Consider the following 14,489-nt stretch of genomic DNA (forward strand, 5'->3'; position numbering starts at 1 on the left):
TTTCACTCATAGGCCTATTCTCTTCGGAGAAGATGGCTCCAGAACTTGGTGTCAGCCACCTGTCCTTAGCATTTCTCCATCTTCGGTGAGACTTTTCACAGTCGACTAACGAGGTTCAAAATTGATTGTTTAGCTCAGCAAAATCACAAAGAATATTATCAGAACAGGCTTAAAAACTTGAGCGCTCCATTTCACACACTAAAAAGGCATCCCAATCTAGTTTACTTTTGCACCACAGCGTTTCGGTTGACTCGGAGCCACATGGAAATTTGCGTCTACCCGCTCTAAGCAAGTTTTGCCTCTTGGGGAAAATGAATAGTAAAACGCATAGATTAGATGTTTAAGTTTTTAAAAAAGTCACCTGTAAGCACCTAGGATAGGATTTGCTTATGTGGGTAAATAGCTTTGCAATAAATGACTTGAAAACAAAAGACCCTGTGAGAAATTTGCTTACCAATTGTGTTTATCGTTACATACAACGTCTTCATACGTTTGACAGAAAGTCGAAATCGAAATTAATGGTAACTTGAAACTATGAATATGTTTTATTATGTCAGTCACACATTTAAATTTATATTACTGAAATTGTCGTCTCAAGATGGGTCTGTTGAAATTTTACTTCTCGCGCTGTAATAATTAATGCACGCCAACGTTTCCTGTCGCACACAGAAAATCGATCAGTTTTTAGCTTTGTTTCGTGTAGTTGCGTAATTATCGCAATTCTTAGTCTGACTGACAGTCTTGAACATTTAATTTAACAATGTTCAAATGTCACAAATAATGATGGCTACATTAATGACTATGCTGAAAAAAATGTTATAAGAAAATTTAAAGAGACCGCTGCGGTCGACATGTGACAATCTGCGCGCGCAAATCATATGGTGTTTATGGAATTTAACGGTTCCAATTAGGCATATAAAGTCTGTATCTTGCATGCACAACAAGAGAACATGATCGACTGAATGTGTACTGCATTTATAGATTATAGAACTTAGATACTAATTAAGCTCAGAAAGTTAATATAACTTTGTGAAAATAAGGGGAAAGTGAAGCCATCTTAAAGTCTCTGGCAACAAGCCCATCCCAACATTACCACACACGGGAGTTAACACTGACTTCGCAGCCCAGTCAGACGTTGTATTCCCGTCCGGCTGAGGAATAGCTTGATTCCTCTGTTTTCTTGTGTCAAGTCTTGTAGTTTTATGTGACGCACGGACAGTTTATATAGTCTATTTACTGGTGCCACGGTGATTTGCGAAGTATCAGTAGACTGTGAGCAAATATTTGTTTGAAATAGACAAGTGGAGTGACCCAGTGAGTATCGGATAGAGTTGCGGCGTTGCCACGTGCTCAAAAAGTCCACAGGGAAGCGTTGCCACGTTGGGAGGAGGAGGATGATGATGATGATGGAGGCCCGAGTATCAGCTGAGCCTCTCCAGGGTCTCTCGACGTCCAGTTCTTCTCAGCGAAATTCAAAACACAGGTCTGTCAATAATAATGACGCCAATAAGAAGAAAAAGAAAAGGCGAAGGAGGCGGAGGCGAACGCCCAAATCGGAAAGTGCAAGCGAAATAAGTAACGCTGTCGCTCTTGGGCGTCCGACATCGTCTTGCGACAGGGCCAGGGCCCTCTATAGTGGCCCGCCCACACCCGTGTTGAGGCCCGTGGGCGCCCAAGTACCTAGGGCCCCCGAGAATAGCACCCAGTTTATTATGGACGATCATGAAAACTCCACATTATTCGTGAACTTCGACAATTTCAGCACCCCCCAGTGGGAGCAGGAACCACCAACTAGCGGTGGGGAGGAGGACCCTTACATAGGGACCCCGAGTGGGACTCCCACGCATCCCCTCAACCGGGACTGGTTCCCCTTCAACTTGGCAGACTTCGAAACTGCCTACCAGAGCGCCCGCGAAGACAAATTGATGGCAGGCAGCACCACCGATCTAAAGGCAGCCATCGTTGCTCTGGAGGCCAGGGCTGCTGTCTTAACAGATGCCTTATCGGCATCTCCCTCTCGGCTCCTGTCAACTCTGCAGGCGCAGCTCCTGCACCTTCAGGAGGAAAATGCCGCATTGCGTTACCGCCTCAACCGTTATCATGCCGATCGTAGTCATCCTCAGGGGTCGTCCTCTTCCTCGTCGACAGACAGCGACTCTGAATCAGATTCAACCAATTCCTCGAGCGACTGTTCGGAGTCGGACTGCGACACCTGCGCTGCTCGCCGTCAGCGTCCGGTATCCGACGATGAGAAGGAGAATACGCGCCCTTCACCCCTTCCTTCCACCCCCTCACAACCCGGGGTAGGAAGCACCTCCACGCCCTGAATTGGAAATTGCCTTCAGGTTTTAGTTATTAGACGATAAAAGGACGATTCCAGCTGTCATGAATTCTAGTAACCGTATTTTCAGTTTTCTAGTTTGAGTTTTTAGTTGGTCAAAAAGTATGACGTTCTGATTGATACAGAATTGTCAGGAAACTTAAATATTCCAGAATCAGTACCTTGTGACTCGTTAGGTAATTAAAAGAAAAATAAAGTAAATTTGAAAGTTTCTGATATAGCTTTATTGACTGTGATAAGGTTTATGAAATACTGTATATGTGGAGTTCCAAGGTATATTTGCAATAGATCAGTGTATGAAGTATAATTATTGTAGTTTTTTGTAACTGAATGTTTTAACCATTGTATATACCATTTGCTAGCGTCTGGTACATCTTGAGTTTAAAATTCATTGCAGTTGTATTTTGTAGATTTAGTTTGGTCCGATGACAAGATGGATGAAAGAAGGGATATTAAAATAGTGATGCCAAACCAGTATGATTGTAGGTAGGCCTGATCATAGATACTTCGTTCAACCATTTCATTCTCACGTAGGTGGATTTAGTTTAGATTAACATAGTTTGTGTTGTAGACAAAGTTTTAAAAGTCATTTACATGTTCTAAAATTGCAGGACATGTTTAAGGTAGTGGTCAGGTTTAGTGTAAGCCTACGGAGGTCAAAGAAACTAGGACAATAGGATATGTACTGTAGATGTTTTTCTGTACGCAGTCTGTCGTTGCTTTACAGTTTATTTTTATTGAAAGAATGAAACATGAAAGAGGGTTATGCCAAAAACCTTACATTCTTTTGCTACATTGAAAAAAAATCCTGTTTTCTTAAGAATCTGTGGTCTTCGTAGAATCTTATGTATGTAAGCTGATTTTATAAGAAAAAATGCGATTTTTCTCACTGAATGGAGACAAGCATATGAACTTGCAATATTTGACCAAAATGTGGTCGTAAGGAATCCTGTTAGTGGTAAATATTTTGTTGTTGTAGTGGTAGCAGTAGACAGAAAGCTGTAGCCAAATATTTAATGTAATTTATGATAAACTTGACTATGCATTGTATTCTTTCCACTTGTTAATCTGAAGTTGCAGTGCAAAAATTAAAGGTTGTCAGGTGGATATTGGCTAAGGGTGTGTAAATGGACCTGTCGTTTTGCGAGGAAATCTTGTCCGAAGCTGGATGGCTACTTGAGGAATTCAATGGGGCTTAATTGTTAAATCATTGATAATGATGTTGAAAAAATTACTTATGCTCTAATCAATACTACAGTTTAAAACTAAAGTATTCCAGTACCAAGAAGGACCTTTTGCATGTTAATGTGAACAGTATCATATAAAGTTTGACGAGTTAATGATTTTTTCAAGTTAGTTGATGCAAGAACTGTATTGGCATTAATTGTAGGACGGCACAGCGAAGTAAGAATTGCCCTTAGTGTTACTAGTTAAGAATATCCTGTCTTTCAATACTTTGTTAGTGCTGTTGCACTGTATTTCCATATTCATTGACAGTTAACCTACAAGTTATATAGATTTTTAGGAATGATATCTTAATTTTACAGAAGCAGTTAAGAATAAATATGCAGATTTATCATCCTTGAAGGTTGGAAGGTAGATCATGTAGCCTGTGTGTGGAACTACACTACTTGATAACAGTGGTGTGAATAGAGGAAAGAAGCTGGAATATAATTTGATGGCAACTTCCATTAGATAAGCTGTATCTTCAAACTTTTGATGGAAATCTATCTTATCTTCTCTTAAAGTATCTGTAGGCAGCATTTTTTGAGTTTTGTATAGCTGTTAGTGATGTATATTTTGTTTGAAATTTTAATGTTTTATATGCAATACATGGTAATGCATGGTTGCTTTGTAAATATTGTATCAGGCAAAGCATTATCATTGCTCTCATGGTATAAATGACTCTCCTCACAATAGTTATATGCAACCCATTAGTTACTGCCACATACTGTACCTGCCAGGAAGTGAGGATAGGATGTACATTAGATGCTAATATGTATTGCATCTTGCCTCCTGATGGGAAGTTAGGTGGACAGTTAATAGCATACGGTCTGTTGTATGTTTGAAAAAATCCAGTGTTAGTCAGAAAAGATTTGGACCACAACTGTACCTGTCCTCACGATTGTGATATTAATTATTAAGATAAATGTAAGTTTGCTCATTAAGAAGTACATAACGAAGTAGTTACTGTTGGGGGAGATTGATATGTGCTGTGGCAGTTTTTTTTTTTTTTTCTAGAGAAGGAATTTATTTAAGATTTTATGTACAAATTGCCCAATTTTTATGAAGAATTGGGTTGTTAGTTTTTATGGCCTTGCCATCTAGTGCTCCTTTGAAACAGAGTATGAGATATCAGTTTCCTTTTCATACTTGGATTTTAACTGATTTCTTTTGAAGAGAGTAGCTTTGTACTGATTATGTTTTTGTGTTAAGCTTCAGAGTAGCTGCTTTGAATAAAAGATCCATTTGTATGTACGTCTTTGACGCAGATCTCGAAGTATAACAGCTCTTCATCTTTCAGGACTTTGTAATCTCTGTTACTACAATGTAAGTTATAGAAAAGGAAAATCATAACACTAGCCAATGTTGGAATACACATTGGATGCCATGTAAACCTTTCCTCTTCAGTTTTTATTTCGAAGAAGGTTGCTATAAATATTGTTTATGAGCAAGACTACAATGTAATGGTACATACAACACATTTTCAAATTTAGGATTAAGCCAGATACATTTCGTGCTAATCATGCAGTCATCCATATACAGAATCAATTTAATATGAAAGGCAAAAGCTACCAGTATGTTGGCATTGATGCATTCAGATTATCCTTAAATACTGTAGATCATTTGTTTAACAAGGAGGCGGCATTATCTTTTGCTTTTCTGAGAAGTAAATCTTTTATTTGAATAATTTTTTTATTTAAAAAACTTACCATTTTTATAATGTTCATCCATTACAGAAATCAGGACGTTTTCTTTATACTTTTATGTTATGTCATGATGTTCAGTATTTGAGGAGGTGATATGTGTCCCACCTTAAATGTCATTTTGTGGTTTAATTCAGTTTAATGTAAGTGAACAGTTTAAATGGTATTGTAGTCTTGATCATTCTTTTCAGTACTTGTTCTATTGATTAATATTTAAGTGCAGTATTTCCCAGTGTACTTTGCTGTTTATACATGAAATTGAAGCATCTTTTATTTTTTGAATGGATGGCATTACAGTTTTAAACAGCAGAGTACCATTTTTGTTTTTGTTTGTATGTTTGACTTCTTTGCTCATCACAAAATCTATCTTAATATGTCTTACACATAATTTTTTGGTTTTGAGATATTGAAAATTGTCATCTTGTCATTCATTTGCTTATAAAATCTGGTCAGAATAAAAACTCACTTTTAAGTTATTGGACTTGTATTATTTTTCCTCCAGTTAACACTAGTCATCACATTATTGTAGCATAGAGGTACTCCATTGATAAATATTTTTATTTCCATAAGTTCATCAGCATTTCGTAAAAATCTGGCTTTTCAGGCTCTTTATGACCTAATAGTACTCGGACCATTCTCCTAAGGACTGTTGCAAGTTTCAGTAACATCGGGTCCCTTGTGCACAAGAATGGCTTCAACTGTATACAAAATACAGGACAGAGTGCTGTGGTGACGTCTGTGAAATCATCTTTTAATTTGCATACAAATTAAAAACATGATTTCACAAAGGTCACCACAGCATTTCCAAGCCATTAAGGATACAGTACTGTTATGGATGAGTGCTCTGCCAGATGTTTTCTTTGTTACTGCTGCCTTTAGGCAGTGATTCAGTTGACTTTCCAGATTAAACATCAGGAGCACGACACCATCCTTCTCACTTATTCTGTTGGCTTGCAGCCTTCATTGCTAATTGCACCAGAATCCTTCACACACAGTCTCTGGGAGGTTTTTTCCAGGGATTGTAGTGGAAGCTGTATTGCCTTTTCATCCCAGTGCTTTGCCATATGGCCAAAATTTCATATATTCACTCAATTTTTCCCTTACTTGTGAGGTGTACTCTTGGAGGAAACATGCCTGGGTATGTTTTTGGCTCTTCCCTATTTCTTACCTGTTATCATTTGTAATATGCATGTTATGATTATGAGTAAACGTCAAAAAGCCATTAGTATGCCAAGCCCATTTTCACGGAATTTGGTGCTTCTAATGTGAAAAACAGCTTTATAGAGTATGTTCTGAAGTTGTGAAATGTTATTGAAAGATTAATGATTGCCCTGCTGATTGAGTTTTTGAGAAATGAAAGTGGAAATGTTAAAAGCAACTTTACCAATGCAGTGAAAAAGGTAATGTATAAATAAGCCTATTACAATACCAAGATTCAAAATTGGTCATAAGACAATAATTGTTGTTTGATGGACCCAACAATCTTTGATTGATGGACCCTTGTAAGTAATGTTTTAATTTTGAAATTGCAGATTTGATTAAAGTTGGTTACCTGTTTCTCTTAATTATGTTGAAGGTCACATTGATGCTCATCATATCAGAAGCTAGTTCATAGGTAATCTATTATATAGTATTTTGATTTTTCAGTGCTCTGTACATAAGATACCTTTCTACTTGATAGGTATCTTTGTTCAAATGGTACTCTTGTAAAATAGCAGTTGTCCCTGTAACTTCATGGAAGTCTGGCCACCTGATAAGTACACTGAAAAAGATATGGTATAGCGTGTACTTGACCATTTGAGACATCCCACAACTGCCAATAATTCCATGTAATTTTTGGCTGGAACTAAACTTTACATTACCATATGCATTTTTTTTTAATAGGTGGCCCAGTAAAAATCCATCATAATAATGTAGCTGAAAAGCACTGAAGTCTGAACAGTTTAGGCTCTATTCTATGAACTTCATTTTTTGGCTTATATTGTGAAATGTCACCCTTGTAATGTATACATGAATACAAATAATAATGCTCCAAACTGTTTTTGAGCAGCTCTCAGAAGACTGGTTATCCAAGAAGTGCCCAGTTAGAAAAATTTTTCTGCTGCCCAAGATTACCTTTGGCAAATTTGATGTCAGGATATTTGGAGTTTGTTGTCTGTGCTAATAGTGTGCTTCATTGAAGTTGTTTATTATATACAGTGCTGTGATTTGTTTCTGTTGGAATATTAAAAATTTTTAATTGCTTATAGAAGTATTGCTTGCATTTCTTTTCCTGAACGTTACTGTACTGCTGTTTGTAATTTAATATTTTATTCTGCTACATAGAGAGATTTGTCTACATTTCAGACCCATTTTATAGAGATTGCAGGCTGCTCGAGTCCAGACTTGTGGAGCTCACCCAAAGGGATTGCTTGTAAGTCAAAGATGAATTGGAGCAAAATAAAAGTAAAGAAGTTTGAAAGCTAGTTCTGAAGAAACCAAATGGAACAGATTTCAAATTACGACAGAGCAAGTGCAGCTTTGGGGTTGAAGGATTGCTATGAAAAATTTTCAGCTCCACCTACAAGTGAGGCATGCAAGATAAACTGTAAGTGGTACCCCACCCTTTGTAGATTTAGCATAATCATAGACATAGAGAATTTTTTTTCGTTACTAGATATTGCTGTGGTGTCTTTGTGTAAGCAACAAAACAAGTTGAGATCGGAAGTTGATGTAGGGCTGAAATGTTTATTGTCCATGGGTGTCTGCTGTGTGAATTTTGGATACTGAACAACCCTCATTTTAGAGTAATTAATCAGTTTTTGGTTGTGTTGTGAACTCATGTTTTTATATTCATTATTGACCTTTTTTGCAAGTATTTTGAGCATTTTGATTTGAACTAAATTGATTGGTCATCAAAAGTTTAAGAGATGAGAGGATGGGGTCTTGTGCCATCAAAACTCATGTGATATTTTGGGTAAAATGCTCCTCTGGAGGTTTCATTCCATTCCTGGCTTTTTCTTTTTCCATTGGTTTGATCTTATTTGTCTTGTGTGTTTATGCACCATTGCTTTGTTTTTCCATGTTTTTAGTACCTTGAGGATTACGTTTTCATGAGTGTCTAGGGCATTACTGTTAAGTGTGGGCTACCTATTGTCACTGGCTTCACACCTTTGATAAACCAATAATTGGATAATCAAGTTCTTAAGAATTGCAAATCATCGTCAACCTTTTATCACATTTTTTCTCATGCTGATCCAGACTACTTTTGAGGCTGTGTATTTACTTCATGGGCTAGTGGTGGCTCTCCAGGAACACGGACCCACATCAAGAACAGTAAAAGTTCAAAAGGATCTGTCTGAGGTCTGCACCATGGATATATTCCAAAGATTTTATTTGATGTTTTGAATTGGAAATATGTGACAGCTGGGAAGGTTACATCACAAGTAGGGGAGTCGGATGTATTTTGGAGCCTTTGGTATGGCCTTCCCTCCAGTTTATGAGAAGCTGGATGCCTCGGATTTAGAAAGTTGATGGGGTTTCCATATTCCTTGGAAATCTTGGAGTCAATGCTTTCCATATGTTGAATCTTGCTTTAAAGCCATCTGCTCAGCTCTGGTAACAACAGAAGTGATATCTTTAGTTCTTTTTGTAGCTTGCTGGGACAGATGTCTAATGAACTATTGCCTAACCCCTGGTGTCATTTGTGAGGAGTTTTATAATCCCAATATGGCTTTCAGATTGAGAGGATGGCCTCTCAATTAGATAAAATTTCAGATTTAATCCCTCCCATCTGTCAAGGTCAAGATTGTACATAAACTTAATTTTTAGATGAGGTTTTTTAAATCGAGAAACCTTTCAGATGGAGCCCCCATGTTTGTCAAGTTGATTGTAAAATGCTCTAAATCTTGTAACTGGTTAAAATATCCCTAAACCCTGCAGTCTTCATACTGGAAGGCCATTTAAATCCATCGCAAATTTAACCTTGTGATAAAGTACAGTATAAAAAATTTCATCTGTACAGTATCTTTGAGTTTTTACAGGAAAGGCATTATTTCATCTTAGAAACTAAAGGAAAAATTTGTTAAATTGTCAGAATGTTGATTAGAATTTACATTATGGTCTATACAGTGCTTGTATGCTTAATATATGGGCAGTGGCATATTTCAAAAATTATTTCTCATCATTACTTCGTGTAATTAGTAAAGCACTCTCTTCAGTCATTACTTTATTAACATTAAAATTTTGTAATTGGTAACTGATTAATATGGCAAACTTGTGATTAAGCTGGGATCTCAGGTGATGTTGAAACTTGGTACACATTCATCTGTCAAACAAGTAAAAATGCTTGCTGTGAAATTGATGTATTAAGAAGCATCCTTCAAAGTTTAATTATTTTGCCCACATATTTGACTTGCATTAATTGGTGGCTGTTGGTAATACAACTGCCAGAAGCTGCTTGATTCCCCCCCCCCCCGCGAGTTTTGTTATCTGTGGAAAAAATATTTCTTGATTCATTAAGCCTTGACTACAAGAGTGGTTTGGTACTAACTCTTGTGAAAAAGTCTTACTATTTCTTGTAGATGAATACTTCATCTCATCTTTAAGGCGAAACTTAGTTTGGTGTAAGTCGTCAAGGTGGTTTACAAACTTTGTCTTGGTACTATTATCAGAGGAATATATCATAATCTCCCCTTTCTGTAAAAGGGCTCTTGATTATTGTCAGGGACTTGCTAACCACTTAAGGAAGATTCTTTTTGAACCCTGACTAAATACAGCTGTCTATGGTGCATCACTACGAGTATATTGTGACTGGAAATAATGAGTAAAAAAATCCACAATAATGTAAATGAGATACTGTACTGTATTTCTCCAAAATACAAAAAAGGGGTTAAAAACAGGTGGAGCTTTCGACCGTTTGCACAACGGTCCTCTTCAGCCAACTGAAGAGAACTATTGTGCAGAGAGTCAAAAGGTCCCCCTGTTTTTAACCCATTTTTTGTATTTTGGAAAAATACAGTTTCCTTTACATTATTGTGGCTTTTTACTCGTTAAATACAGTTGCCTTGGTTACTTTTGACAAAGACAGACATGCCAGTGAAGTACATAAGCTATCCAAGGTACCAATCCCAGGTGCTGGTTGTCTGAGATTATTTTGTATAAAAAAGACCAAGGTTACAAGCAAAATTGGAAATGCTAAGCCCTCTTTACTCTTCCTTCCTTTTCTAACTTCAATTATTTCTAGTTTCTCTATTATGAGTTAGTTAAAGAGTTCACATGTATTATTTAGCATACCAGTGATTTTTCTCAATGACTGAGATCAAATGAAAAATTCTTAAAACCACTCTTGCCTTCTATCAACAAGTTATTAAGAATGCTTACCCCTCTGTAAAAAAATGTTGCTCTGCCACATTTATCTAAACATTTATCATGAGTCCCTGTGTTTGCTGTGCAACACATACAGCCATCGTGTTTGCACATGCATCCAATAACTTGCTTTTCTGTTGCTCTTTCCAGCCAGAAACCTGTCACTGGGCCTCCCATGTTGTTATAAAATTTTTTTACATACTGTGTAGGTAAAATTGCAACACATAGATTTGTGATTTTATAGGTAAAATTGCAACACACAGATTTGTGATTTCTATGTTATACATATGTGGTTTGCATTCTTGTCTTGGAATTAAATTGTTTTTTCTTATGGTATATTACACCTTTTTGAACACATCACCAGTCTCTACCTCATACTGTGACAGTTCAGGTATCCTTTGCAGACATTTTTCTGTATCCAAGCAACTGCCTTTAGTAGCACCTCTCTCTCTCCAAGGGTTGCACACTCAATCAATCCTATTTCTGTTCAATTTGAAGTTGGCGTGACATTTGATTTGGACAGTCAAGCTATTTTCCCATAAGGGTGGTCTTGAGGGTTATGTTAAGTACTATTTCATATTTAATTTCTTGTGTGGATATGTCTTTCCAGTCTTGCTATCTGTTCTTTAAGGACATGAAGTGTGTTAATGATTGTTTTTTATAAGGTTGTTGGATAGTGCAGTTTTTTACCAAATAGCCATTTCTTTCTGAATTTTATAGGACAACTACATCAAAAGAATGGAGGTATATGTAAAATGCTGGTATGTGTTAGAAAACACTAAAATGGCTCAGGAATTTTTACCCTTCTACTGATATATTTTTACTTGTGTTGCACAGATGAAAGACAATCTTTTGTTTACCATGTATTTTGTCAATTTATTAATTTATAAAATACATAGAACACACACACCACCAAGATATGCCTTAACATTTGATGGGCAATGAGTTTATGATCCATTTGTGGTATCAGATGCTGTATAGCTGGAAAATGTCTAGAATATATGAGGAACATAACCTTGATGTAAACTTCCATGGGCATAAACAGAGTAGGCAAATTCATATAGAGGGACTGCTATAAATTATTTGGAACTGAATTAAGATTTGCTCTTCCTTTCATAATAACTTCCAAGTTTCATATCAAGATAATGTACTTGTGTAATGATTAACCAAATATTTTTACCCCTAAGCTAAGGTGAAAACTCTTCATTCTGAAATCAACTTTGGCCGAAACGACTATAAAACAAAAATTGTTTATTCTCCATGGAACTGCCTATTCATGATCACCCAATAATGCTCATTAGTTGTCTTTAGTAGAAGTTGTTTGCAGTATCCCTTTGGCCCTGAGCTGCACATACTGTACTACGTAGCCTTTTATTTTGTATCTATTCCTGCTTCCTTACTTCCAACTTATGGTCCCTCTCCAACTATTACTTTTTAGTGCAACTATGGGTTTTTCTCCCAGTTTCACTTTTAGGTCCTTGTACTTAATCTCATTTATTCTCTGGATTTGTTTATCTTGCTGTCCAAGTCCTCCAGCTCCCCCTTCTCACTTTTTAAGTAGTGAATGGCTGAGCGTATCTTATTGCATGAATCTTGGTTAACTAATTCATTCAATCGAGGAGCAATGCTAATTGGTGTCTTCACTCATTTGTATAGTGTGATGGTATTGGCAGAATAGAAAATGGAGAACAGCCTAAATTAAGTATAAATCCTGAAGTGTGCTTCAAAAACAATTAACACTGTATTGGATAAAATGTGGTAAGCATTTAAAATCGTTTCTTATTTTGCACTTTCCCAGAATCTTTGAATCTAATGCCCTTGTTTCCAGACATCAGCATGGCTTCTGCAAGACACAGTATGTATTATACTAAGGGTCTTTCATAACTTGCTGACATTAAAATAATTTTTGAGACGTTTAGTATCTTTTGTCACTGCTCATAATAATCTTGAAGGCATATAATTAAAATGAGACTTGGAAAGCAAAAATCCTGCTTCTAGGTTATTTTTCTCATTATTTTATGTCAGTTTAATTGTTATTATTGCTGATATTACATTGTTCTCCCTACCTTTTAGTACTCGTTGTTCTATTCTCACTAACACACTGTTGTAGTTTTTCCAAGACATAATTTTGACATGTGTATCATTACCCACAGCAGTTTGTCTCTTGTTCTCATACTATAATTAACTTCTCATTCTTCACAGAGTAACCCCATTCTTAGAACAATGTTTTGCTTGTAAGTGTCATTATTATTGAGGGGAATATTGACTACCTTTATTGCAATACTATTTTATGATCAGTTCATCATGAATGACAATGTCTGACTAGGTGGCACTTACTAGTGGATATGCCTCTAAGAAGCATATCCATTGTTTCTTGTTGGACCATGCACTCTTCATTTCCCCTTTTTCCATTTCAGAATTAATCTAAAAAGGTGTGCCTCACTTCAATTTCACCTAACCAAGGGTAAATACAGTACATGGCGAATGGTTCTAGGGACATACTTTTCCAGCGTTCATATTCCCTTTATCAGACCATAGTTTTTCATAATTTACACTGCTTCCCAAGTTTCAGAAAATTAATTTCTCTAGAGGTTTGTGTCTTTGACAGTTATAACACTACAGAGCAGGAGGTAGTTGATAGAACTGTGAGTTTTCTCACTACGGTGCAGGAGGTAGTTGATACTGCAATTTTTCTCCTTGAAGGTATGAAAGGTGTTAAATATGGGGGTTGTAAATGAAACCAACAATTTCTTAATAGATTGGTAAGCTTCTGGGGTCAACAGGTCATTCTTCCCCAAACTGTGTTAAGTTTTTTATTCTGGTTTTCAATATTCATTTTAGCAGTTCTGAATGTGATATAAAGTGATTGCTAAAGTATTTGCTAACTTTCTCTTGTGCTTCTTTTGTATTCATATGTTGTAAAATAAAATATCTGTTAAGTAAATTGAGTTATAGGCAACATTTTGCTTCGTCTTTAAAATCATCAGTTGTTCTTTCTAATGACACAGAACTGAGTCTCATTGTTTTGATTTTATATTTTATTGCAGAATTTCCTTTCTAGTTTACATATTGTACCTAGATGAGTGTGTAACTTGATATTTTTAGTTTACGTACAATGATTTTTATTTTTTATTGGTATGTAATTTTATGTCCTAGCAGAGCAATATTTTATGAAACTATGGTGCTTTTATAGGTACTGCACAAAAACTGCACTAGATTCTGCCATGTCCATGTTCTAGTCTTAACTGGAATGACTTAAATTCTACCCCTGCTGTTTCCTGTAAAATTCTCATGCCTTTTCTTGAACATGAAGGTACTGAATGAGGTTCGTTACTTCTTGCAGCTTAAATTTACATACAGTATGTCTAACCTGAGATGTAAAATATAAAATTCAATCTGTCAGGCAATTATATTTGCAAATCAGCTATTGGGATAGTTAGCACAGCGAAGAAAACTGTCGATTACTTTATTTACAGTAAAAATATTACAATTCATATCACAGGAAAGAGCTTTAGACTTCTATGCTCTTACAGGCAGCAAAAGCTTTTGCATTAATCATCCTCAATATAGTTTTCAATGATTTCTTTGGTCCACACTCATAGGTTCTTGGGAAATCAACTCCTTTACTTCGTTCATAAAAGATGTGCATGGTTTGCTCCCACTTCACTGGGGTGTAAATTTGTTTTGGCAACTTTGTTATGATTTCTTTAACATTATTGTACTTCTTCCCATCAATATTTGAGTGAACTGGAATAACTGGTGGGTCAATCTGCATTTTATCCAGTGCCTGAAATAGTAAAATGGAATTAATATTGTAGTAGAAAAATTTTTAATTTTAACACTGACCACTAGTTACATGTTTACAGTATAAATTT

At 36.2% G+C, this 14,489-nt stretch overlaps 2 protein-coding genes and 1 long non-coding RNA gene across 4 annotated transcripts in view; 2 read left to right on the forward strand and 1 right to left on the reverse strand.

Annotated features, from left to right (window-relative positions):
- Window positions 1-14,489, forward strand: part of LOC136839487 (uncharacterized) — a 33,065-nt gene that overhangs the window by 13,711 nt on the left and 4,865 nt on the right. Inside the window, exon 2 of one of the 2 annotated variants that reach the window (XR_010853358.1) lies at window positions 7,615-7,855. This is a non-coding gene — a long non-coding RNA (uncharacterized lncRNA). The remainder of the gene's footprint in view (window positions 1-7,614; window positions 7,856-14,489) is intronic. The other variant, XR_010853359.1, reaches the window with a different exon arrangement.
- On the forward strand, window positions 1,086-5,745 carry LOC136838954 (uncharacterized). The gene has a single exon (XM_067104672.1). The coding sequence runs from the start codon at window positions 1,395-1,397 to the stop codon at window positions 2,325-2,327; it is 933 nt and encodes a 310-aa protein (XP_066960773.1). The 5' UTR covers window positions 1,086-1,394; the 3' UTR covers window positions 2,328-5,745.
- beg (malonyl-CoA-acyl carrier protein transacylase beg) overlaps window positions 14,067-14,489 on the reverse strand; it is a 104,863-nt gene continuing 104,440 nt past the window's right edge. Inside the window, 2 exon segments of the mRNA XM_067104938.1 lie at window positions 14,067-14,307; window positions 14,309-14,401. Coding sequence (XP_066961039.1) covers window positions 14,278-14,307; window positions 14,309-14,401 — 123 coding nt within the window. The 3' untranslated portion in view covers window positions 14,067-14,277.

The sequence above is a fragment of the Macrobrachium rosenbergii genome, chromosome 1 (assembly GCF_040412425.1).
Source record: "Macrobrachium rosenbergii isolate ZJJX-2024 chromosome 1, ASM4041242v1, whole genome shotgun sequence".
Classification (NCBI taxonomy): Eukaryota; Metazoa; Arthropoda; class Malacostraca; order Decapoda; family Palaemonidae; genus Macrobrachium; species Macrobrachium rosenbergii.